Source organism: Vespa velutina, chromosome 23 (genome assembly GCF_912470025.1).
Source record: "Vespa velutina chromosome 23, iVesVel2.1, whole genome shotgun sequence".
In the NCBI taxonomy this organism is placed as follows: Eukaryota; Metazoa; Arthropoda; class Insecta; order Hymenoptera; family Vespidae; genus Vespa; species Vespa velutina.
Window position 1 is genome coordinate 1275001 of NC_062210.1, and position 26165 is coordinate 1301165.

General features: G+C 31.3%; 1 protein-coding gene across 2 annotated transcripts in view; it reads right to left on the bottom strand.

Moving 5' to 3' along the window:
• The window catches only part of LOC124956711, a 338980-nt gene that overhangs the window by 294208 nt on the left and 18607 nt on the right, over positions 1-26165 (bottom strand). Inside the window, exons 1-2 of one of the 2 annotated variants that reach the window (XM_047512883.1) lie at positions 22806-25196; positions 9202-10230 (exon numbers count right to left, since the gene is read on the bottom strand). In XM_047512883.1, coding sequence (XP_047368839.1) covers positions 9202-10230; positions 22806-22844 — 1068 coding nt within the window. In that variant the 5' untranslated portion in view covers positions 22845-25196. Of the gene's footprint in view, positions 1-9201; positions 10231-22805; positions 25197-26165 lie in introns of those variants that run through there. The other variant, XM_047512882.1, reaches the window with a different exon arrangement.

A 26165-nucleotide genomic window follows, 5' to 3' on the forward strand; every position in this document is an offset into this window, starting at 1 on the left:
AAAAAAAAAAAAAAAAAAAAAAGGACAAAATACTATTACATCTCAATCGTATCTAATTCTATTTATCTTTTCACCTTTTTTTCATTCTTTATTGACGGCGATTAAGAAGAAACAAGAAAAAAAAAAAAAAAAAAAACAATAAAGAAACTATAAAAGAAAAACAAGAAGAAGAAAAAAGGAGAAAAGGCAAAAACGAAAGAACGAAAAGAAATTATTACATAGGCAATTGTATCTAATTCCAATATATTTCATTAATCGTTTTATGTTGATCGCTATTAAGGTGAAAAAGAGAAAAGAAAAGAAAAGAAAAGAAAAGAAAAAAAAAAAAAAAGGAAGAAAAAGAAGAAAAAGAAAATACGAATAAAAAGAAAAGCAAAAGCAAAACGAAAACGATAAAATCTAGAAAAATATTAACGAGATACAATTTAATTAACGACGCCACACTCTTATCTTAGGTGTTCATTACGTATTTACAAATATACATACATACGTTCATACACGTTCCGAACACGTAGGAATATGAAACTAATGCTCTCGCTTCTCGAGTAAAACGTTTATATGACGATAACCGAAGAAGCAACTAGCAGCTAGTGTAAGAAACGCGAAGTAAAACGTATATTTAACGGTAGTCAGGTACCGTACCGTGGATTGTAATCTTATACGTTTAAAGTGCCGGGTATCGGGTGTTGCTATTTCACATAGCCGGTAATATTAATGACGAGCGAGCACGGTTTCCGAAGCTGAAGCGCCTAAGGACGCGCTCGCTGTAAAGATATTTCTTTTTTTTTTTTCTTTTTTTTTTTTTTTTTTTTCTTTAAATTTTTCTTTTTCCATTTAATCTTTCTATTTTAATTTTTAATTTTTCTTTATCTTCTTCTCTCGTAACGATTAAAAATGAAAAAGAATCTTCTTTCGTAAAGCTCCTTTGATTGTGTACAAATTAAATTCATATATATAATTATTTAATTATTTAAAATAAATAAATTCATATATATATATATATATATATATATATATATATATAAAACACACATATTTATGTTTATGTAAGAGAAAAAGAGAGAGAGAATAAGAGAAAAAAATAAATTGTTAAACTATATATATATATATATGTATTTTCTGTATATTGTATATATAAAGATAACACAGAGGTCATACCTAGAGCTAAAGATTTAATAGATACAAAAAAATAGAGAGAAAGAGAGAGAGAGAAATTTTTTGAAACCCTTTTGGAGCCATAAAAGAGTAGAACCCGGAAATCATTGGACATATCGGTCCGATATGCCATGGTTTGCGACGTTGACACCTTATTATCGTTGTGCCTGGGGCCGCGCGACCATCATGAAGAAATTCCACTCTGAGCTCTATGTACCAACAGCGAAAGTACTATACAAAAGAAAAAGAAAGAGAAAGAGAGAGAGAGAGAGAGAGAGAGAGAAAATACAAAAAAAAAGAATAGCTTGTTAAAATATATATATATATATATATATAGATAAGTATGTGTCTTCCTATATGAATGTATATACGTACGTATGTATGCACTAGTGTATATGTATGTATGAATGTATATATAAATATATGTATAAATGTATGTATGTATGTATGTATGTATCGGAAGTCACGCGGAATAATCCTTGCTGTATCCTTCGAAGGAATCGATCGGGCGAATCGACTTTAAACGCTACGCTTCGATGAAGAATCCTTTCCACGACGTTCAAACACGACGAGTCGTAGACCCGGTGGTGGTACGCTTAAGTATCTCGTTCGATTGTTCGACATGCGAACGTAAGTAACTACCCGATAGTAAATCCAATGCTAATAACGTTCAGAGAATGCGAGAGATTGGAAAGTCATCGCATTTATTTATCGTCACTAAATTACGTGACTTCCTTTTAAAATAGTTTTTCTTAAGTAATTGAAAACTTTTCTTTTGATTTTCTTTTGATTTTCTTCCTCCGTTTATTTTCCTTCCTTTTCTCTTTTTTTGTACCCTTTTTTTCTTTTTTTTTTTTTTTTTTTCTTTTCTTTTCTTTTTTTGTGTGCGCGCGCATGTGTTTTTTCCCTTTGTTGATCTTATCTAAATAATACGATTTTTGAGATAACCATTTTTTTTACATTCAATAACTATAAATATATAGTAAAATATATAAAATATATAAAATATGATAATATAAATATAAATAATAATAATAATGATAATAAAAATATATGTAATAAAATAATCATAATGTAAATCGATGTGAATTATATTTCACGTTAATTAATAATTATTCTACGTTAATAGCTGATTAAAAAATGATATGAAAATTTTGAATAAAAGATATACCGACTAATAAATTATTAATTATATAAAATCTGAAATATATTAAAATAATACAATATTCGATATTTAATCACTAATTATATATTTGATTAATTCTTCCAAAAAAAAAAAAGAAAAAAGAAAGAAAAGAATCTAATTAAAAAGATCTTGGAATAAAAATAGCGTGCGTAAATATTTTCGATCTTAATTGTAAAACATTAATTGTTTTGCTTATCGCTCATTGTTAATTATTTAATTATCGAAGCATGAGTCAAAGCCGGAAGAGTATTACTATTGCTGCAACAAAAGAGGAGGATTTACCACCTCCGACAAATTCGCCTCCGCGATTTTGTGGGTCGTCGAGAAAAGTAAAAAGGCTTGATTGCGCATTAGAAAAAGGGCGTTGAGAACTGCACATTGTGCATTTGCATAATACCGATCGTTAAAACGTATATACATACTTAAATAAATATGTAGACATATACATAAGTACATATTTTATTACATATATATATATATACATATTTTATATATTATATTTCATTATATTTATTTTGTTTATTTTTAAAATATTGAATATCTCTTTCGGATTCTACAAAATGTTCAAATTTAAATAAATAATTATATTCAAGTTGAGGCAAGTCGAAATGAAAACAAAATTCTTTCCAAAAAATAATTTACATATTTGTATAAAACACAAGAAAATATAAAAATAATAATAATAATAATAATAATAATAATAATAATAAAATCGCATTTCTTATATTTTTTGTATGCTTATAAATTGAAGGAAAAAAAATGAATAAATAAAACAAAAAAAAAAACACAAAAGAAAAAAGGAAAATAAAAATAAGAAGAAAAGAAAAGAAGTGATTAAAAATGATATAAGCAATTGAAACAATTTCATTTAGTTATCTTAATTGAGATAAAATATGTCGAGACTTATTACATAGATTACATATATATATATATATATATATGTATAGGGCACAAATACATACGTAAGTAAATAAGTGAGTAATATCGAGTTTGGTTCACGTTGAGAATCACGAAGAGATAACGATGCCAATAACGATGCGATGCGCAATCCATTGCTAAGATCGAAACGACGAAGACGACGACGACGACGAGGACGAACATCCTACATCCAACTGTAAAATATTGAGCAATCGACTATATAAACCGACACGTGTCTTGGAAAATAATGATGACGTATGTGTGCGCAGAATTTTTTTTCCCTTTTTTTCTTTCTTAATATTTTCTTTTTTTTTTTTTTTTTTTTTTTTTTTTTTTTTTAATATTTTTTTTCCTTTCCTCTTCGTCTTCCTCGTCTTCTTCTTTACTTCGGTTCGATTTAAGATGGCCGTACGAGCAAACACATTAACATATAAATATTTGTAAATGCATACTGATTGATATCACTTCCACGTAAGTATATATATATATATGTGTGTGTACATGTGTGTGTGTTTGTGTGTGCGTTTGTGTATGTACGATAAATAACGCACTTAATCATAGTTAAACATTTTACACTATGACTCGTTTTTTCTAACACAAAGAATTTACTTAAATTTACTTATTTCCTTTTACATTGATATTTACATACATGTGTGTGTGTGTGTGTAAGTGTATTTCTTGGATTATTAAATAATTTAACAAAGTAAAATACATATTTTAAATAGATATCTTTGCTAATATCGAGAAATAATGTCATCGTCCTATTGAAAAATGTCTTAACATTTAAAATTTGTTCGAAAGAATAATAATTAATAATAAAATCCTTTTTTTATTAAAATTACGAATGATTTAAATTTATATCCAATTAATAAATTGAATGTAACGAAGATAATTATGATAAAGATGTTCGACATTTTGATAATTTCTTGGAATTGAAAGGATCAATTAAAGTATACTTTTCAGTGTAATATAATAATGTCTAATTTAAAAAAAAAGAAAAAAGAAAAAAGAAAAAAGGAAAAGAAAGAAAAAAATCGACTACTTTCTTTCTAAGTGAAATGAAATGAAATTCAAAAAAAAGAAAAAAAGGAAAAAGAAAAACGAAACGAAAAGAAACGAAAAGAAAGAAGAAAAAAAGAAAGGAAGAAAATAAAAGATATAAGAAAAATTAAATATTAAAATTGAAGTTCACTTTTTGCTACGTATAAGTAGATAAGCACGCGTTACATATATATTACATATATATATATATATATATATGTAAAGAGAAAGAAAGAAAGAGATAGATATATAAATAGAAATAAGTAAGAACATTTATAAGATAGTGTAGTAGAGAAGAGCAAAAGAGTAAGTAGTTGGTCCAGTGGTTTCTCGAGTGTGATGGCGGTGACGGCGGCGGCGGCGGCGGCGGCGGCGGCGGCAATGGCGGCGGCGTAAAACCGTCATTACCGCCAATTACAATAAATCCCGCACCGTATTCCTCTTATCGTTTTCCGCGCGTACGCTCGAGGTGCGGCGGCTTAATCTATAATCCGAAGCGAAGGTAACGGGGCGTAGTTCCATGTGCGTGCTGTTTTAAAAGATACTACCATATCAGAAAAAGGATGCTGAGAGAGTAGAGATAAGAGAGAGAAAGAGAAAGATGGAGAGAAAATGAGAAAAAGGGAGAGAGAGAGAGAGAGAGAGAGAGAGAGAGAGAGAGAGAGATTGTACGTATATATGTATGTAAGCAAAAGAGAAAGAGACTGTGATAAAGAGAATAAGAAAAAGAGAAAGAAACTGTGAGAATGAGAAAGAGATAAAGAGATATAATAAAAAGGAAAGAGAGAGAGAGACAAATAGAATGATAGAGAGTGTGTATATGTATGTGTGTCTTTAAAAAGAAGATAGTAAGAGATAGGAAGAGAGAGAGAGAGAGAGAGAGAGAGAGAGAGAGACAGAGAAAAAGAAAGAAAGAGAAAGAATGAAAAAGAGAAAGAAAGATAGAGAAAGAAAGAGAGAAAGAGAGAGAGAGAGAGTAGACATGGGCATGTAACAGAAACTGTTACCAGAGCAATCATTTTCCATGGGTACACTTTCACGACTGATGATCGGTTAGCGTTTCAACGTCGATCGGTACCGTCGTAATTGTAAAAGATTAACAGGAATAGAATCCGTTTGCTTCTAGAGACAGAAACAGTGCGTAATAAATATTCTCCTAATCCTTCTTGTAAATCGAAGACACATCTTCCTCTTAATATCAATTCAATCACAAATCCAGAATACATAAAGAATTTTTAATTTCTATCAATATACTTGTCTATGTAAACATATACATACATTCATCTATATATATATATATATATGTCTACTACCTCGTTCATTTCATTTCATTTCATTTCGTTTTGTTTCGTTTCCCTTCTCTCATCCAACTTCTTTTCATATTGCAAAGTATCGTAGTTGTTTATTAGTATATACATTATATATATATATATATATCTACTTAACGTTTAACGAAATTTCCCGGGGCAACTCGGTCGTCTAAAGACAAGTGGAATGAACGCACCCTCTCTCTTTCTCTTTCTATCCATCTATCTATCTATCTATCTACCTATCTATCTATCTATCTATCTATCTACCTATCTCTCTCTCTCTCTCTCTTTTTCTTTCCCTCTCTCTCTCTCTCCCTCTCTCTCTCTCTTTCTCTCTTCCTTCTTTCTTCTCAACTTCCGCGTTTTCACGCGCTCTCGAACGTTATCCATCAAAGCGCATGCAAACGTTGTACTTTAATGCGCACTCGTTTAACATCAGCTTCACGAGCCCGTAGTGTTGTAACTTCCAAGATAAAAGGATTGAGATTATAACAAGAAGAAACGTGTATATAGACAATTTCGATATATAATATACCAACTCCTATAACTATGTATATATATGCATATAATATCTAAATATGATTATTTATATTTACGAGATTGTATGATTGTAAAAAATACATTAATAAATAAATATATTAAAAATATGTCATATGTTACGCACACACACACACACACACACATGCAAACAAATATTTTATATGTATATATATATATATATATATATATATATATATATATATGAGATATTAGATGGTCTTCTCTAATACTTAGAAAAGATCGAACGAGTGAACGTTTAACTATCACGAAGAAAATCTACTTACGTGATCGTTATTGCCAATCCACACAACAACGAACGTCTGTTGAATTACACACTGTTACTCTCAAATATACATACATACATAGATATATATATACATAGATAGATAGAAGCATACATAGGAGAGTACACCAACTATGGTCCAGATAGATCACGTCCGATATAATTAATGAGCACGAGCCGCAATTCCCATATACACCTCCGGCACTGTGGGTCCGCCCTAACAAGTACCTACCTATCTACCTACCTACCTACCTACCTACCTACCTACCTACCTACCTACCTACTACTCCTCGAAGAAGGAGAACTTGGTCTAACCTAAACGAACTCGCGAACGATCGACGAACTCTATTTATTCTCTTTTTCGTGAACTTATATCTGGATGAAAGAAAGCACGCTTTTCTTCTTCTTTAGCTTCTTCTTCTTCTTCTTCTTCTTCTACTTCTTCTACTTCTTCTTCTTCAGCTTCTTCTTCTACTTCTTCTTCTTATTTATCTTCTTCTACTTCTTCATTTTTTTTTAGCTTCATCTTCTTCATGTTCTTCTTCTACTTCTTCATCATCATCTTCTTCTTCTTCTTCATCTTTATCTTCATCTTCTTTTTCTTCTTCATCTTTGTCTTCTTTATCTTCTTCTTTGTCTTTTTCATCTGTTTATTCATCATTTGTCAATCATCATCTTCTTTTCTTCATCTTCTTCCTCTTCATCATCATCATCTTGTGTGTATCTTCTTCTTCATCGTCATCTTTTTTTTGTCTTTTTTCTTCTTCTTTTTCTTTTTCTTCTTCTTCATCTTCCTCTTCCTTTTATTCTTCATCTATTTCTTCATTCCCTTCTTCATCTTCTTCATCATCTTCCATTTCTTCTTCTTCGTGTCCTCTTTTTTTTTATTTATCTTCTTCTTTTTCAAACATATCGAGTTCATCTTCACGTTATTTTCACACGTACGCTTAATATAAACTCACCTTTTCCTTTTCTTTCTTTTCACACGAATATTATACGAATCATTGACCGATATAATTACACTCACGAAATCATTATTTCATATCTAAATTGTATTTCATAATAATTTAATAATATCTATTTCATATCTATATAAATAATATTCTATTCTTAATATATTTTATTTCATTTTATTTTATTTTTCTTTTTTCATACGATATAGATATTATTTATTATTTCATTTTTATCATTTTCTATGATATTCAAAATTTATTATCTATCGTCCACTTGACTATTAATGATTTTTTAATTATTAATTATATCATTGATCGACTATTAATCTCTTTCTCTCTCTCTTTCTTTCTCTCTCTCTCTATCGATAATATTTATTATATTCCAAGTATCTAAAGAAAAAAAAAAAAAAAAAAAAAAAAAACAAACAAAAAGAAGAAGAAGAAAAAAAGAAAATGAAAGAAGAATTAAAATTATTTTTCTTATAAGAGAAAAGATTCGATCGATAAAAAAGAGACAAATTCACGGTGAGATTTTCGGACACCATACGCCCACGTTCTCTTTACCGACAACACGACGATCGAAAACATCGACGATCCAGAAAACACGTTGGATTTCTTACGTAGGTATTTAAGGTACAGAATCCAACAGTTCGAGATCGTTATAAATTTAACGATAACAGTACGCTCTTTTATCTTATTACACCGTTACGACGTGTCTTCTTTGGTATAGTAATACTTTCTCACGAGTCTTGTGAAAGAGCGTTTCTTAATTCTTTCTTTTTTTTTTCTTTTCTTTTTCTTTTTTTTTTTTTTGTTCATTTTTGTTTTCTTTTTTCTTTTTTTTTTTTTTTTACAATAACGGACTTTAAAAACCATTTAAGATGGGGTTGGCATACGAAAAAGGAAGGAGGAAAAAAAAAGAAAAGAGATAAAGATAAAATGAGAGAGAGAGAGAGAGAGAGAATCAAACAATTTGAGATACGATACAAAGAGACTAATTACTTATTATAATTAAGTAAAATTAAACGAATTAAAATGTGATTGAGAAAAAGAAAGACAAAATGAAGTAATTAAATCTTTCAAAATGTGAAGATATTCATTACTGAAATGAAAGCAAATTAAACGATTTTGAGATATGTTAAAACTTGAGAGAGAAAGAGACTGACCGATGAGAGAGACAGAATGAAAAAAAAAGAAATGTTTAAATATTATACTAAACGAGATAATATTTGACAGAAATTAAATGTCGAATGAAGTTAGATCAATGGATTCGTTCGTTAATTGAGATAGATTAAATCTAAACGATTAAAATAGGGGAGTCGTTGATTTGGAGCACAAATCCATTTTATAAAAAAAAAAAAAAAAAAGAAAAAAGATAAAACAAAAAAAAAATAAATTAGTTAAAGGCTAATTCTCATTACAGATGAACATAAAATTTATGTTTCTCAATCGATTCACAATAAAATATCTTTTTCAATTTAATATCAATTATAAATTTCTTAGTTATTAATAATTTATTTCAATGTAGATAATTATTATATTGCCGTATTTATTTCATATAAATGTAATACATATATATATTTATATGCATTAAGACGACAAATAGGATTGTAAATAAAATGATAAAAAATATCCTTTTAAAACTTAAACCATTCAAAAATACATGCCATTAAATATCCAGCAATAATATTAAATGAATTTGTTCCACATTCAAAATCGACATTAGATGTATTATAAAAAAAAAAAAAAAAAAAAAAAAAAAAAAGAAAGATACACAAAAAAAAGAAACAAAAAAAAGAAGAAGAGAATACTCACCGCAGGTAGAGGTAAAATCAATGGGATTTCAATATCTCTCGATCCACCTTTGTCTTCTTCTTTATCTTCGTTCCTTTCTTCTTCTTTTCCTCGTCCTCCTCCTCCTCCTCCTCCTCCTTCTCCTCCTTCACTCCTCGCTCGTAAAGGATTTGTTTTTTCATCGTTCTCAATATCTCTTGCAATGTTCGTAGAATTCAAATCCACAACGTTAAACTCATTAACACTTAAATCATGTGAAACTTCGGTCGCTATAAGTGTATCATTAGAATCGCACTTTTTCAAATATGTATCGTCCTTGGATAAATTAACGATCGTCGTTATCGAATCATACGTATCGATAATATCCTTATCGTTATCCTTTCGTATATGAGATTTTCTTTCGTTATTGCAAATTTCATCGACGGACAAATCTACGTCACCTTTCTTCTCTAAGGAAACGTTCGTTCTACTTTCACTTTCAACAACAACGATCCTATTATTATCATCATCGTCATCATCATCTTCCTTCGATGATTTAACGAATAATAATGGATCATCAATGTGATCATCGAAATTTGTTAAAACTTCTCGATCATATTTTTCTTCGTTTAATCTTTGATCCGACAGATCCGTATACTTTTCTATATAATCATCTGATTCCTCGTGATCGCGACGTGTCGATGATAACGATTGATTATCCTCGAGATACCAAGACGTACAATTCTCTTGGCGTTTCTTTTCGGCAACGCTTTCGTCGCCCTTCGACAATGCACCCTTGCACTTTCGAAGATAACTCTTAACTCTCTTGGTTTTACTCTTCCTTGTTTCCTGACTACGTGGCAAATTAACGTCCACGCTGTTATCCGTATTATCCGATATTAATGATTCTTTTTGTTGCGTTTTGCATGACACATTTTTCTCAAAATCCTGCGATACTTTGGATTTATCATCGGCGAGCTCGTCTAACGATGTGGATGATGTTTCTTGTTGATCATTCGGTAATGTCCATATTTCTTCTTTCTCTGGTAAACGACGATCGGCCGGTATCACCTGAAAAAAAAAATGGACATATGTTTGTTAATATATTCCATTTTTTTTATTAATATATATTATAATATTATTATTATATAATAAATAATAACATCGTATATATGTATATATATATATTATATTATATATATTATACCAAATCATATCATATTATATTATATTATAATATACTATAACATAATAATAATAATAATAATAATAATAATATATTAATAACATATAAATATATCCGAAAGAAATGAGATTGGATATGAAAAATAATTCGTAAAGGGACATCTCCCTGTATAAGGGTAATAATCTTATATAAAAGTGATCGCAAACTAAAGATCTAACTTTATGAACGATCGATGGAACAAAGAATGGAACGTACAAACAACGAGGTCGATCCTCTTACGACCTTATGCAACCAACGTTTCTCTTAGCGCTTTATACGCGGAGGCGTGGCTTAGAACTATATCAGTGACTGTGTCAAGCAAGGTCTACACTCTGCTTGTATAAAACAAAGGGCTTACAGTCAATATTGACCACAACGAAGACGACGACGATAGTGGTGGTGGTGGTAGTGGTGGTGGTGGTGGTGGTGGTGGTGATGATGGTGACATCGGTGAATGAGGGGTAAGATGTAAAGGGGGTTATATAGGTGTAGAGGGGTTATGGTTGGAGGATTGGTGGGGGTTGTTAGCTTGCTGGTTAACTGGCTGTTCAACAGTGGGTGCCAGCAGCGCCACCGAGCTAATGTCAACCACACAACAGAGCATAACGATGATATTTTACAACACAATTTAACAGGCCAATTTCAAACTCGCACGAAGTCGTAATATTAAACAGTGAATAGAATAATCTTTTTATGGTGTAATATCCATTGATATTTCATAATTCTCTTCCTGAACTTACTGTTTCTCTTTCTTCTTCATTTTCTTTTTTTCTTTTTTTTTCTTTTCTTTTTCTTTTTCTTTTTCTTTTTCTTTTTCTTTTTCTTTTAAACTTATAATTCCGATATTATCGTGGAAAAATGATCGTATTGGTATTAAATAAAATTGAACTTGTTTAATTTTTGTAAACTTTTGTGTTCATTCTTTTTTTCTTTCTTTTTTTTTTTTTGTTTTCTATTTCTTCTTCTTTTTCTTTCTTTCTACCATCGATCAATTTTGTCGAAGCAAAATTCGTTCTATTTGACTTCGACGTTGTCTACAATAATTATTTAAATTATCAACGATGGTATCTCTTATATCTCATGATTAAATTTCTATTTAAAATAAATAAATAAATAAATAAATAACAATCGCATGAATTTTAAAAGATATTAACAATTTCTATGTACCTATGATATATAATAAATATATTTCGTATTTCTCAATTACTATAATAGTCGTTTAGATTTACAGTACAATCACACTTTGAGAAGCAAAAAGACAAAATGAAAAAAAGAGAGAGAGAAAGAGAGAGAGAGGAAGAAAGAGAAAGAGAGAGAGAGAAGGAAAAAAAAGAGGAGGAGGGACGATCTCCTGCAGATAATTGCCAAGAAGTGGAATTAAAAGAAGAAGAAAAAGAAGAAGAAGAAAAAGAGAAAAGAAGATATGGAAGAAGTAGGATGAGAATGAGGATGAGAATGAGGATGAAGAGGAGAATGAGGATGAGAAGGAGGAGGATGAGGAGAAGGAGTAAAAGAGGAGGAGTAGGAGGTGGAAAGGTTTTACGTTCCTCGAGAGTAACTCTCTTGCTTTTTCCTATTCTTCGAAGAAGTGTATTCCCTTATCTCAAAACAACATCGGTTAACAGAGAGTAGAGATATCCAGCGTATATGTGGTAATGTGGGCCCCCATGGAAATAGAAAAGGAGTAGCCAAGTTTCTTCCTCAATAAGTCGCCAAGTCAAGAAAATAGAAGAGAAAAGAAGAGAAAAGAAGATAGAAAGAGAGAAAGAGAGAAAGAGAGAGAGAGAGAGAGAGACTATCCTCTGAATGTTTTTTTTGCAAGTAGAAGAAGAGAGAGCGAGTACCAAAGAGATAGACAGCCAAGCCGAGTCGAGGTTTTATCGATCGAGTAGGGTTCTGGAAGCAACTAGATGGTATCTGCGATGGCGCGATACCCAAGATGAGGCGTGGGAGCGAGTCCGAGGCTAATCTTTCGAGTCGAGCAGCAGTTTCATTCAAAGCGCGTGTCTCCTCACTCGATTTGCCTCCTCTTAAACCATCAAGAGGGAAAGTTTCTACGAGAACCCATCTCACTCCTTCAACATTTCTCTTTCCCTCTCTCTCTCTCTCTCTTTATCTATCTATCTATCTATCTATCTATCTACCTATCTCTCTCTCTCTCTCTCTCTCTCTAACTCTAGTTCTATCGCTACCTCTCTCTAACTCTACTTCAATCTCTATCTCTTTCGCTCTCTCTCTCTCTCATTTCCCTTTTTCTCTTCTTTCCTTTTTTTTTCCCCCTTGCTCTTTTTCTCTTCCTTCCTTCTTTTTTCTTCTCTCTCTTTTTTTTTCTTTCTTTTCTTTTTTTTTTTTCTTTTTCTCTCATTGCCTTTCTAAGCTATCTCCTTCGTGCCGCGTATATTATGGTGCTCCTTAAGAACCGGAAAAATGAGAAAAGAAAAAAATTAAACGGCCGCGATTATGTTTATTGTGTGAGAAGAGGAAAACGCGTACGAGAGGAGTCCATCCTACTACGCCACCGTAATCATCTTCTAATCCTATAAATTCACCTTTCTCCTTTGATCTAAGAAAAACATAGTAATCATTAGCACGACGATTATTGCAACGATTTTATTAATAATAATCAAGAATACGAGGAACGACGATGAATATATATTTGTTAAAATTTTGTTTTCTATCTTTCTTTCTTTTTTTTTGTTATTCTAAAAGTCTTACGTATTATTTAAATTCAAAAATTATTCTTCCTAAATCGTTAAAGACGATTTTCAATATCGATCCAAAAACGATATATTTGAATTTTAATCGTATGTTACATAATGAAGGGAATAAATAAATAAATCAATCAATCAATCAATCAATCAAACTGTTTGTTCCCTTTTTTTTCTTTTTTAGATTTATTTTTGTTCATTGAAATAATGATACAACGAGTGCTACGTTAATTTCATTTCTTTTTTCTTTTTATTTTCTATCTTATTTATCAATCAAAATAAATTTCATATAACAATTTAAAATATGTCATATAAATGAAAAATCTTAAAAAAATAAATAAGAAATTCGTGATTGATATAAAAGTATGTAAACAAATATGTATTATATATTTAATATAGCAATGCAAAAAAATTATTATTAATATATATAAGGTACTATTACATTAATAAAACAAAAAAACATTGTTTATATTTATTTAATAGTATAGCGTTAAATTTGATCTATTAACATTTTCAATATTCTCTCTCTCTCTCTCTCTCTCTCTCTCTCTCTTTCATTCTCTCTATAAATAAATAATCTAATCTAAAATATAATTCATAAATTCTATAATACAATGATAGATCATTGAGCACGTGTTAATAAATCGTTAAAAGTTAATGGACACGTGCATCCAGGTGCAGTTAATGCACGCGATCGGAACATAGAAAAAGGAAAGAAATGGATTAATGATCAATGAGAAAAACGACGTTTAAAACACATCGGGAATTAATTTACTTACGAAGTATGAAAGAGAGAAAAAGAGAGAGGGGGAGAGAGAGAGAGAGCGAGAGTATGCACATTCCTAAAAGTCAAACGAGATGTTATCTCGCGAGAGTTCTCTCTGATGTTACGGCACTGAACCGAGCTAGAATAGGGCCCGCGATTAATCGATATGTCTATGTATGTGTATCTCTTTATATGTGTGTGTGTGTGTGTGTGTATTTACACATATACACGTATCTATATATACAACCACATTCTCACAGGCAATGTATTCGCTTCGATATCGTTACTACTAGCGACGATGTTAATTAGTCTTACGATAATTTATACTTCGTTCTCTCTCTCTCTCTCTCTCTCTTTCTCTATCTCTATCTCTCTCTTTTGTTTATTCTTTCTATCTCTTTCCTTCCGTTTTTTCGTCGATCTCTTTTTCTTTCTCTTTTTCTCATTTTTCCTCTTTCTTTTTTTCCTATTTATATATATCCCTCTCTCTCTCTTTTTTCTTCTCATTTTTTGATCTCTTTCTCTCCCTCTCTCTCTCTCTCTCTATATATATATATATATATCTTTTTTTCTTATCATCTTTCTCTCTCTTTCTTCATATCTCTTACATTCTCCCTTTTTCTTTGTCTTTCACTCTATCTCTTCTCTCTTTCTCTTTCTTTCTTATTGATTCATTTTCTTTCTTTTTCTCACTATCTTTCTCTCTTTCTTTCTTATTGATTAATTTTCTTTCTTTCTCACTGTCTCTCCCTTTCTATGTTTTTACCACTTTTTTGCATTTCTTAAAGATGTTTTCAAGAGAGAAAAATAAAAAAATAAATGAACGGATCGCTCAAATCCATGAGTATATACACATCTACGCACTGAAAGCGTTCTCGATTAAATATTAAAATAGTAATAATATATGCGAGCCGTGTTAGGAAAAGTATCATCGAATGAGTTTTAGCGTATCGTAAAAAGATAATAACGTTCAACTATGTTACGTTAAACTAAATAACGTGTCGTCTCTAACATCAACGTGATAATGAAATACACTTAACGACAAATTGCTAAGGCAACGTTTCGAGTTCTAACAAAGATAAACACATTTGTCTAATCCAACTAAATAAGAGGGGGAGATTGTAAACACAATTTTTATCGAATTCGAATGACTGAAGTGAGGGTCTTTTTTTAGATTAGGGGACTTGTTTCTATAATGGAACGATCATTACGTATGTATATATGTATATATATGTATAGATATATATATATATGTATAAGTAAATAAATAATAAGTTTACAGAGATTGAGAGAAAGGGAGAGAGGGAAATATTCTTTGAGCGAATTTTTAGCTCTCAAGGACGTTCATTTAATTAAAAATGTAATCTCAAAGAATTCATCAAGATAAAAAGTCTTTAATATTAATAGAAATTTAATTTTAATTCACGCATACGTTGATAACGCAATGAACGTAAATTAATTTTCTCTTATAAAACGATACGATGAATACCTAGATTTTAAATAATATTTGTTTAATTATATCCACCTATATTATTAAATATTTATTAAATATTTTGTGCGTCGTTTCCATCAATCCGTTCCTTCCTCGAGACTCTTTGGATTGATCTTTTATAGATCGTAAAAAAAAAAAAAGAGAAAAGAACATGTTTAAATTAAAAAAAAAAAAACAAACAAACAAACAAACAAAAAAAAAAGAGGAAGAAGAAAATTAGCTCGAAATGTTTTGAAAAATGATAATCGATTTTTAAAAATCATCAAATATCAACTTTCGATCCGCATAAAAACATATTATCTCGCATTGGTATCTGAAGAAAAAGAAAAAAGAAAAAAAGAACCAACACAAACTCTAATAACCAAGATGGACAACACTTACGAAATAATTTCGCGTAACTACTCGAACGAAATTCTCTGTTTTCAAATTTCAATTTAATAATACAATTTAGACGATCGATCATATTTATGATATTTTTAATATACCGATTTTCCTTCTCCTTCGTTCGATATCATTAAAATCACATTGGACAATAAAATAAAGAAGAAAAAACAAGAAAAAAAAAGAAAAAAAAAAAAAAAGAAAAAGAAAAAACAGCCAAATAAGAGGGTAGCAAACAAAAAGAGGAAAAAAAGACAACGAGCAAGAAAAAAAAAAAAAAAAAAAAAAAAAAAAAAAAGAGCAAAAGAAAAAACGATCGAAAGGTAGACGATCATAATATCGGCATACGATCGGTAAAGAAATCGTCGTACAGATGTATTTTAATAGAAACGTTTCTCGATTATATTACATCGAAATAAATATTTTATAATAACGATTCGGAGAACGTTCTTCAATAAGAGAAGTAACATTTTATCGAAGATATATATATATATATATATATATATATATATATTTATTTCGATTCAATTCGAACACAAGTCGAGCATGAACGACGATGAACCAACCGATCGTGAAACTCGAGCCTAAATTTCACCTAAAGTCGATCACCGTCGGCGGCTCACGAAATAAGGTCATACCGATGTAATCGCGGCCGTATAAAGAAGAGTGTAGAATTGCCGAGTAGATACCGATCCCATCTACCAAATACAAGCAGACACGTATAAAGATACCGTTCAGATTACCCATCCAATATGAAGAAGAAGAAGAAGAAGAAGAAGAAGAGGAAGAAGAAGAAGAAGAAGAAGAAGAAGAAGAGAAAAATTTCACTTAAAGAAAAATAATCTCAAAGGACCTCCAAGGAAGTCGGAAAGAGTTTTTTGATCGATTCGATCTCGATTAATAACGAGCCATCGAGCGATCATCGATCGAGCGACCGAGCGAGCGATCGATCGGAGAAGAAGAAGAAGAAGAAGAAGAAGAAGAAGGAAGAAAGAAAGAAAAAGAGAAATAATGAAGGAAAAAAAAAAAACGCGACAAAAACGATACTGATAATGATACGTAAGATAAATCGTTCCGATCGATTTAGAGACTATAGATCTGTAGATCTGTAGATACGTACTACATCGCGAGTAAATATGTAGATAATATAATTTCTATTTGTAAGATCGTGAAGAATGGAGAGAATCGAATATCTAACATAATAGAATTTGTAATGGTAATAATTTTATGACGATTACATCGTCTAACTCGTTTCATCTGTAAATCATATTTCATTTTGTCTTTTATTTATTTAACATTCTTTAATCATTCTTGTATTAACGTCGTGACATTGAGGTTCGTTGAAAGAAAAAAAAGAAAAAAGAAAAAAAAAAAGGAAAAAAGGAAAAAAGAAAAAAAAAAGAAAAGAAAAGAAAAGAAAAATTAAATTAAAACAGCTGATTATTGAACGACGATTCATAAAACGACGTATTATCTTTTAACGAATTATTTCTTAATTATTTTATAATAATTTATACGCATGCCTTGACGTTTGTAACTGAACGTAATAATCCAGTTTGACGTGAAATGTAATCGAGGAAGAAAATAATTCCCCTCCCTCCCTCCCTCCTACCCCTTCTCTATCTCTCTCTCTTTCTCTCACTAAAGGTCGTTTTTACTAATACATTTATCTGGATAACTATCTAAACGAAAGCGGAAGTCGCGGCTAAGCGTAACTCTGGATAAAAGGAGTTGCGCAAGAGCGAGGTTACGTCAGGTTAGTGAAACGCACGGCCCAAGGGCAAGGCGAGGTTTCTCAAAGTAACGGTACTCTCTAAAGAGGAAAGGGAGGGCGGGGAAAAGGAAGTAGGGATAAGAGAAAGAAAGGGCTTTGAAAAAATACGTGAGAGTCCTTTCGTCGTATTACATCTACTATAACCACGCGATAAAGAATAAAGGATTCATTAGGGGACATAGGAGATGGTGATGGTGATGGTGGGGCTAAGGGAAGCACTGCCCTTTCGTGAATTTAAAGGAAAAATGCATTCATTGATTATCAACGCGACGAATTATCATTTTTAATTCATTCAACGCATGCCATTAAAATTATTCCCATACGCGATATTTTATTATCAAATTTCTTAGTCTTCTTCTTATTTTTTTTTCTTTTCTCTTTCTTTTTTTTCTTTCCTTTTCTTCTTTAATTAATCGAAGAAGAGATTATCCTTATTTTATTTATTATATTGTATTAATTGTGTTGATTATTGAATACAATTATTATAAACTTATTTGATTTTATAATAACAATAAATAATACGTTATAAATTCTTCGGAATTATCTCGAAATTTTTCTTTAATAATAAAAACAAAAAACAAAAAAAAAAAAAAAAAATATATATATATATATATATATATATTTAATCGATATAATATTCTATAAAAATCCTACGATAAGATCTAAGGACGATGATCCTTGTGAAGAACATATACACATACACACACACACACACACACGTTATTCGTGTAAGACATTTTACAAAAGAGAATAGAGGCAATCGAGAGGGTAGAAGGTGGGAAGAGGAAGGAGACACATATCTGATAGGATGAAAATAGCAAAGCGTAGACGCGATTATTGATTTCAAACTCTGCATCGGCCCTTGTTTTAACCCTCCCATAGTACCAGGGCAATGTACGTTTCTGTTGGCCTAGTTTAAGTTCATAACTACGCTAACATCGCATTTGATATGTATGTATGCACATATATATATATATAGCATATATATATATATATATATATATATATATGCATGTACGTGACAACACGAATCGTGCTGTAACTTCGTACACGGCAGGACTATCACGATTCCAGGGATATACTTAAGTACTTACGTATGTATCCATCTATGTATGTATTATATAATAAATATATATATATATATATATATATATATATGTGTCTGTGTGGATTACGATACATAAGTATAAGCATACATAGAAGAACAAGATATATATCGGTAACTCGATTAAGGACGAACAAACACGATATCCTAGATCCTACCCCCGTAACTATTATTCCATTCGTACATATTTACTCGAATACTTATATATATATCTATATGATATATTTGGTATTTATATAAGTCGAATATATCATATTGATAATATTATTTTCGGATATATCGTCATTTTACGTATGTACGTGGAATACGTAAGTAAGTAAGTAAGTACGTATGTATGTATGTATATATATATATGTAAGTACTCAACTCGACTCCGAGTATTTTCACGTAGATCGATAAACTACTCGAGATAATGTTCGTTCATATTTTTTTTTGCTTTTTTTTTTTTTTTTTTTAGGTGAGATTGAATGGTGCGTTGCGAAAAATAAAAAGAAAGAGAGAGAAAGAGAGAAAGAGAGAATAATAATAATAATAATAAAAATAAAAATAAAAATAAAAAATGATACTCAAGGTTCATCGTAAATGTTATTATATGTATCTTAAGATACGTATATAAAAGCACCCTACTGTCATTTAAGTATGTATAAAGTTTCGAGTTCCTTGGTCACGATCCTTTATAAACGTACCACGTCCCATTTGAATACTGAAATATCTTTGAATTATTTTTGAACACTGTATTCTTTTTGCAATGATTAAAAAAAAAAAAAAAATATATATATATATATACATATGCTCAGAAAAAAGATTTTCTTTACGCATATACGTAAACTTTATTTTATATGAATGGTATCAATCGTCTGTAACAAATATTTCAAATGTTTCCTGTATCCTTGATAAATGTGCTGGGGTGGGGGGTGAAAGAAAGAAAAATAAGAGATAAAATAAATAAATAAAGGAACAAAAAATCGGAAGGAACTCGAACGAAGGATTCCTTTAAAAGAAAAAAAACAAACAAACAAACAAATAAATAAAAAGAAAAAAAAATAGACATCCAAAGGATTCATTCGACGCTTCGTTCTAATCAACGACAAGACCGAAATGTTTCCCTGATTCCAAACCGGAATCACCGCTACCGTCGTTGTTGTACCCTTCTCCTCCTCCCCTTCTCTCTCTCTCTACTATCACCTCCTACTCATCCTCCTCCTCCTCCTCCTCCTTCTCTTCTTCTTCCTCGTTTACTCTATGGCCAAGGCTCAGCAGCGTGAGAACGAGGCATATGTCGAGGGATCCTAAACGCGTCCTCTCGCCCTAACATTTCCGCAAGATCGATTTATTGTCATTCGGATAGACAGCTCTTTTCTACGGAACGTTACTAGGAACACAATTACAACAATGAGCGAATAATAATAATAATAAAAATAATAAAAATAATAATAATAATAATAAACGAAACGATTAATATTCTACGATCATCATTTTGGTAAAAAAAGAAAAAGAAAAAAGCAAAGGAATTACCACATTTAAAACGTGAATATTTAACGGAGAGAATGATATTTTTAAATCAGAGGGAGGGGGTGATTAGGGAAAGTGAAGTGTGAAGGGACGGAAAAAAAAAAGAAAGAGAAGGCGAAAAGTGATAAAAATAAATAAAAAAATTAAAATAAAAATAAAAACCAGAGAAAGAGAGAGAGAGAGAGAGAGAGAGAGAGGCTAGGAAAGAAAATAAAAAATTTACAATTTACGACGACGTACGAGGAATATAAATCTTTAGAGTTAGAGCTTCAACTTACTCTGGCACATGGTAACGGTAACATAATAATTAATCTCATCAAAGGAATTGCATGGTTGTAATCATTGATCCTTGAAATTTAATATCATGAAGGAACAACTTTTTTATTATGCAAATATTGCGATATTTCTATAGTCTTTAGGAAAAAGTCAATATTATCTCAAGAGTGTGTAATAATATTTAATGAAAAATGAAACAAAGAGAGAGACAAAGAGACAGATAGAGAGAGAGAGAGAGAGAGAGAGACAGATAAAAAAGAGAGAGGGAGAGAAAGGGTGAGACATAAAACGATAGACAACACGTTTATTCGATCTAGATCGACGTATTTCCTTTTTAAAAGGCTGTCTGTCATGTACTAGCCGTTAACCGATTACCCAACTTCGTACGATCGTTAATTGAAAATCTCTCAGTCTTGTAACTCTTACTATGTAACAAAAGAATCGAACGCCTATACGTATGACGAAAGTGATCGAGAGTAATGAACAAAGAAAAAAGAATCTGAATGGAAATAAAGAAGAAGAAGAAGAAGAAAAAAAAAAAAGAAGAAAATACAATTCCAAAAAAAAAAAAAAGGAAAAAACAACAAAAAGAAAAACAAAAAATAAAATAATGATAAAAGGTCACGAGCGAAAAATTTTTTTTTTTCCTTTTTTTTTCTTTTCTTTACTGTTTTTTTAATTACGACAAGTGTCGTCCGTTTTTTGTTCCGTTCATTTTTCTCTTCTCGTTTTTTTTCGTTTTTCGTTTTTCTTTCCTCTTCCTTTTTTTTCGTTTCTCTTCTTATTTTTTCATTTCTTCTCTTCTCCCGTGCATGCATAAACATCTCTACGGTCATAGAGCAAGAGAGAGAGAGAGAGAGAGAGAGAGAGAGAGAGAGAGAGAGAGAGAGAACTGTTTTCTTTTCTATTCTTTTTTTCTCTTTTTTTCTTTTTTTTTTTTATGGTTTTTCTTTCTTTTTCCTTTTTTGCTCTTTTTAAGCTCGATCGCATTAAACCCATCGTAGAGAACCAAGGAACGACGTCGATGTTCCCGATAGAGATTCATCGACTTATGTTACATACATACATGCATACATACATACAATACATTACATTACATTACATTACATGAATAAATACATAGATACATGTATGTATATTATAAAGAGAAAGCATCCTGAATCCCCTACGATCTTATACTTTTTGCTAACAATCTCTGAGTATGTAAACAGCCTCGAAATTCCCATTAACGTCGAACGGGATAGGTGACAAACATGCACGATCCTTCTCTCTCTCTCTCTCTCTCTCTCTATCTCTCTCTCTCTATCTATCTATCTCTCTCTTTCCTTTCTGATGTTCAATACTAGTAATGAATATCTGAGAACGTTGAAAGATATAAGGATCGAATAATAAGAGAGAGAGAAAGAGAAAGAAAGAGAGAGAGAGAGAGAGAGAGAGAGAAAGAGAAAGAAAGAGAGAGAGAGAGAGAGAGAACTCTAGAGAGTACCAAATAGGATTAAAATAACAATAGGAAGAGATGGACGAGACTTGCATCGCAAATCAACCGGAAGTTTGAATCATCGAGAAGGCTAAATAAACTCTTACAAAAACTCTCTCTCTCTCTCTCTCTCTCTCTCTCTCTATCTCTCTCAGAAAGAAATCAACTATACAATCAAAGTTTTTGCTCTTGCATTTTCATTCTACGATACGATCGGATGAAATCGTCTAAGTAGACAAAAAAAAAAAAAGTAGTAATAGAAAAAGAAGAAGAAGAAAGAGGTGGAAGAGATAAAAGCAAAGAGAGAAAGAAAGAAAGAAAGAAAGAAAGAAAAAAAAGAAAGAAAGAAAGAAAGAAAGAAAGAAAGAAAGAAGAAGAAAATTAGTGCGGGGTTGGGATGGATTATTCGAGGAGATGGTGGATGAAGAAAAGTGTCATTAATTATCTCAAATACAGTCACATTTATAATAACATCTCTCGATTTTCCTTTCTCCCTCCTTTCCCCGTTTACCTAAGTCACCGAAATGACAAATGATCGTCGTTATAGTGGCTTTCAGCGTCTCTATTACTCGACATTATATCCATTTACCTAACCAGAAGCAAACCGCCCCGTGGGCGAGAGTATGCGAACCAAAGAGTATGATCATTCTCTCTCTCTCTCTCTCTCTCTCTCTATCTATCTATCTATCTATCTGTCTCTCTTTCTCTCTCTCTATCTCTTTACCTATCTATCTGTCTCTCTCTCTTTCTCTCTCTCTCTCTCTCTCTCTCTCTCTCTCTCTCTCTCTTTCTCTCTCTTTCTCTTTCCCTATCTTTCGTGCTAATTCTTGTACGGGTCGATAAGCCGGCTAACGGTGACGATGCACACGAGGGGTTAAAAGGTTAGAAAGAAAAGGGCCACGCGAACTACGGGAAGAAAAGGACGTATACCTTCTTCCGGCGTAGAAGCTTCCAATCGAAATGATTCATCCTGTTCGGCTCGTTAGTCTTTCTCTTTTTCTTTCTCTCTTTCTCTTTCTCTGTTCTTCCTTTCTTCCTTTTTTCTTTCTTTCTTTCTTTCTTGAACTTCCTACTCTCCTCTTCTTTATTCTTCAAATTGCCGAAGTATCATTTTTCTATTTATTCGATCTTGTAAAAGTTGTAAAAAAGAAAAGTCCTAGAAACGAAGAACCCTCGAAGGAACTAGGGACTTTTCCATTATTCTCTATCGTTATTTAGCTCTTGGAAAATTCGTTCAGATTGATTCATAGATTTTAAAAAAAGAATCTTAAGTTATTACGTAGAATACGAGATAATTCCAATCTAAATGATTCATTACTGATGATTCAACACTTTAGTACATATCTCTTTGTCTATATCTTGATTTTTATCTTTATCTTTATCGTTATATTTATCTTTTTTTTTTTAAATTTCATACAGTCTTTTATTCGTTCTTGGTCCTCTTCAGATTTATAAGGATCTTATCTTTTTCTTCTTTTTATTCTTCTAAATCGAAGAATATTTTAATTACATGTCTTCTTACAGATACTTCGCCGTACTAGGAACTTTTCATTCCGTTCTATCGTTTATTATTTTCAAAGAATGTAATCATGATCTATTCGTACAAATATGTTTTTTATTCGAAGGTAATAGTTTCGAAACGAGATCTAAATGATTCATTCATACTTCTTCGTTACCTTTTATTATTCCTTCAATTTTCTTCCTTTATCTTTCTCTCTTTTTCTTTCTTCTAATCTCTTTTACAATCACTTCCTCTTTTCCCTTTTACTTTTCTTTTCTATCACGCTAGTTACGTTTTTTTTCCAATCTCTTAACTCACGAATTAACTCAATTCAAGAATAATCGATAAATTCAATTCAAGTGTAATCGATAAACAGGATTCTAGGGACTTTTCATTCCTCGCCATTTCCTTCCTTCCTTTTCTTCTTTCCTTCGTTTTTCTTTCTTTTTTTCGTTTTTACAATTACATCCTTCCGAAAAGTCAAAGTTCTACATAGATGTAGTATTATTATACGCATCCATGTGAATCCTTATTTACGAATTTAACAACAACAACAGCAACAATAACAACAACAACAATAAAAACGATCCAATCGATTCGTCCTTTCCAAACTGGTTTATCCCTTTCTCTCTCTCTTTCTCTATCTCTCTCTTCGACTCTTTTTTTAAATTCCAATCCCTTTTCACTTAGATATTTTTCAACTTGAAGATAAAAAGATGAAAAGGAAAAAGGAAAGAAAAAAATGAGGCAAGGGCGAGAAAGAAGGAAAGAAAATAGAAAAGAAAAGGAAGAGGAAATCCCTCCGACGAAAAAAAAAAAAACAAAAGAGAGAGGAAGAAAAATAAAAAATCCTATTCGACCACCAATTGATGCTTTTGAATTGTTTTTAATTTATATTTTTCTCTTTTCTTTTCTTTCTTGTTATCTCTTTTTTCCCTCCCCTTTAATTACTATTATTATTATTATTATTATTATTATTATTATTATTATTACTATCTTTTCGAGAAAAAAATAAACAAAATAAAAAAAAATACACCCACATACATATACACACACACACACACACACACAGTCAATTTTCGATTCCAAATTTCGGTCAAAGCATCTTCCGACGGAACAGTTTCCAATCGAAATGATTCATATCTAATGTCACTAAAATATCTCCCTAGAAACAAGTTCGATTATTATTCTTGAATTTATCCGAATCTATTTCGATCAATTCCAAGAGATTAAGTAGCCGGAGGGTGGAGTAGGGTAAGGGGTGGGTGTGAGGTATGAGATCGGGGAATGTCTGTTCGAAAAGAAAAGATACGAAAAGGTTTTCTCGACAAATCGATCAGATCTTTCTTTAATTTTCGATAGATCGTTCGACGAATCTTCTCAACGATCAATTTCTAATGATTTTCTATAACGTGACCCTGAAAATCTTGACGAAAAGTCAAGTTTTCGATGATTGGTATAAAAGAAAAAAAATTCACGGAGAAGCTGTGCCAACGATGATAACGATGCAAGTAACGAAAGAGGAGTTTGCATTCTCGGCACGGTGAAATAATCCTCATTGTTCTCAACTCCTTTGCCCGGGGACACGTGTCCTTGACGCGGACAGCGGCATCCGCCCACCTTGAATGCACCGATGGATGCGGACTCTCTCTCTCTTTCTCTCTCTTTCTTTCTCTTTCTTTCTCTTTCTTACTTTCTTGCTCTCTCTTTTTCTGTTGAACGCGCGGGCGCGTTCACTCACTCGCCCCTGACGCCGCCACCGCTTCGAAAGGGATCGGACTGACGACGGAGGTGGATCCGCTTCTATCTACTCTCAAGAGAAAGCCGTTCCTTCTGTTATATATATATATATATATATATATATATATATATGTGTGTGTGTGTGTGTATTTCGTGAGAACCACCTTTAGATTGAAATTCCAAACACTTTTACATGTCCCATGAAACGTGATATTACAAATCGTGTAAAACTTCCAAATAATTATTTGATATCATTATTAAGACAAATTTCATCAATTGTTATCTCTCTCTAGAAATATATATATATATATACATAAATATATTTCTTTCCTTTTATTTGTATGCATACACGTTATTTGTATAACGTGTGTACGCCTCCACTTCAATTCATTTCACTTGTCCATCATTTTCTTTCTCTCTCTCTCTCTCTCTCTCTCTCTCTCTCTCTCGATAATACGATCACAATTTTTCCATTCGATGTATTTCTACAAATTCACATTCGAAGATATTAGCTGACACTTTATAACTTATATTCGATGAATATAAACGCACTAATTACGATGATAAAATACTACGTTCCCATTTGTTGTTTTCTTCTTTTCTTTTCCTTTTTTCTTTCTCTTTTTTCTTTCTTCTTTCTTTTTTTCTTTTTTTTTTTTTCTTTTCCCCTTTCGAAGAGACTTAACGATCGATCGAACGTTCTCGAGAGGGTGTCCTTAGTTCTAACAAATAGACACTCTTCACGCAATCTTTGCAAAATCTAAAGATATCATCCTCTTCCATTTCTCCCTCATTTCATTCACTAAAAAACTACGACTAAAAGAAGAGAGACAAAGATAGAAAAGAAAGAAAGAGAGAGAGAGAGAGAGGGAGAGAGAGAGAGAGAGAAAGAGAAAAATAAAAATAAACGCATACACTTCGTTTGTTCGTTGATATAAACCGAAAGAAGAAAAAGAAAACGATATAGGAATAGAAAGAGATAGAGATAGAGATAAATAAAGAATGACAAAGATAAAGATAGAGAGAGAAAGAAAGAGAGAGAGAAAGGG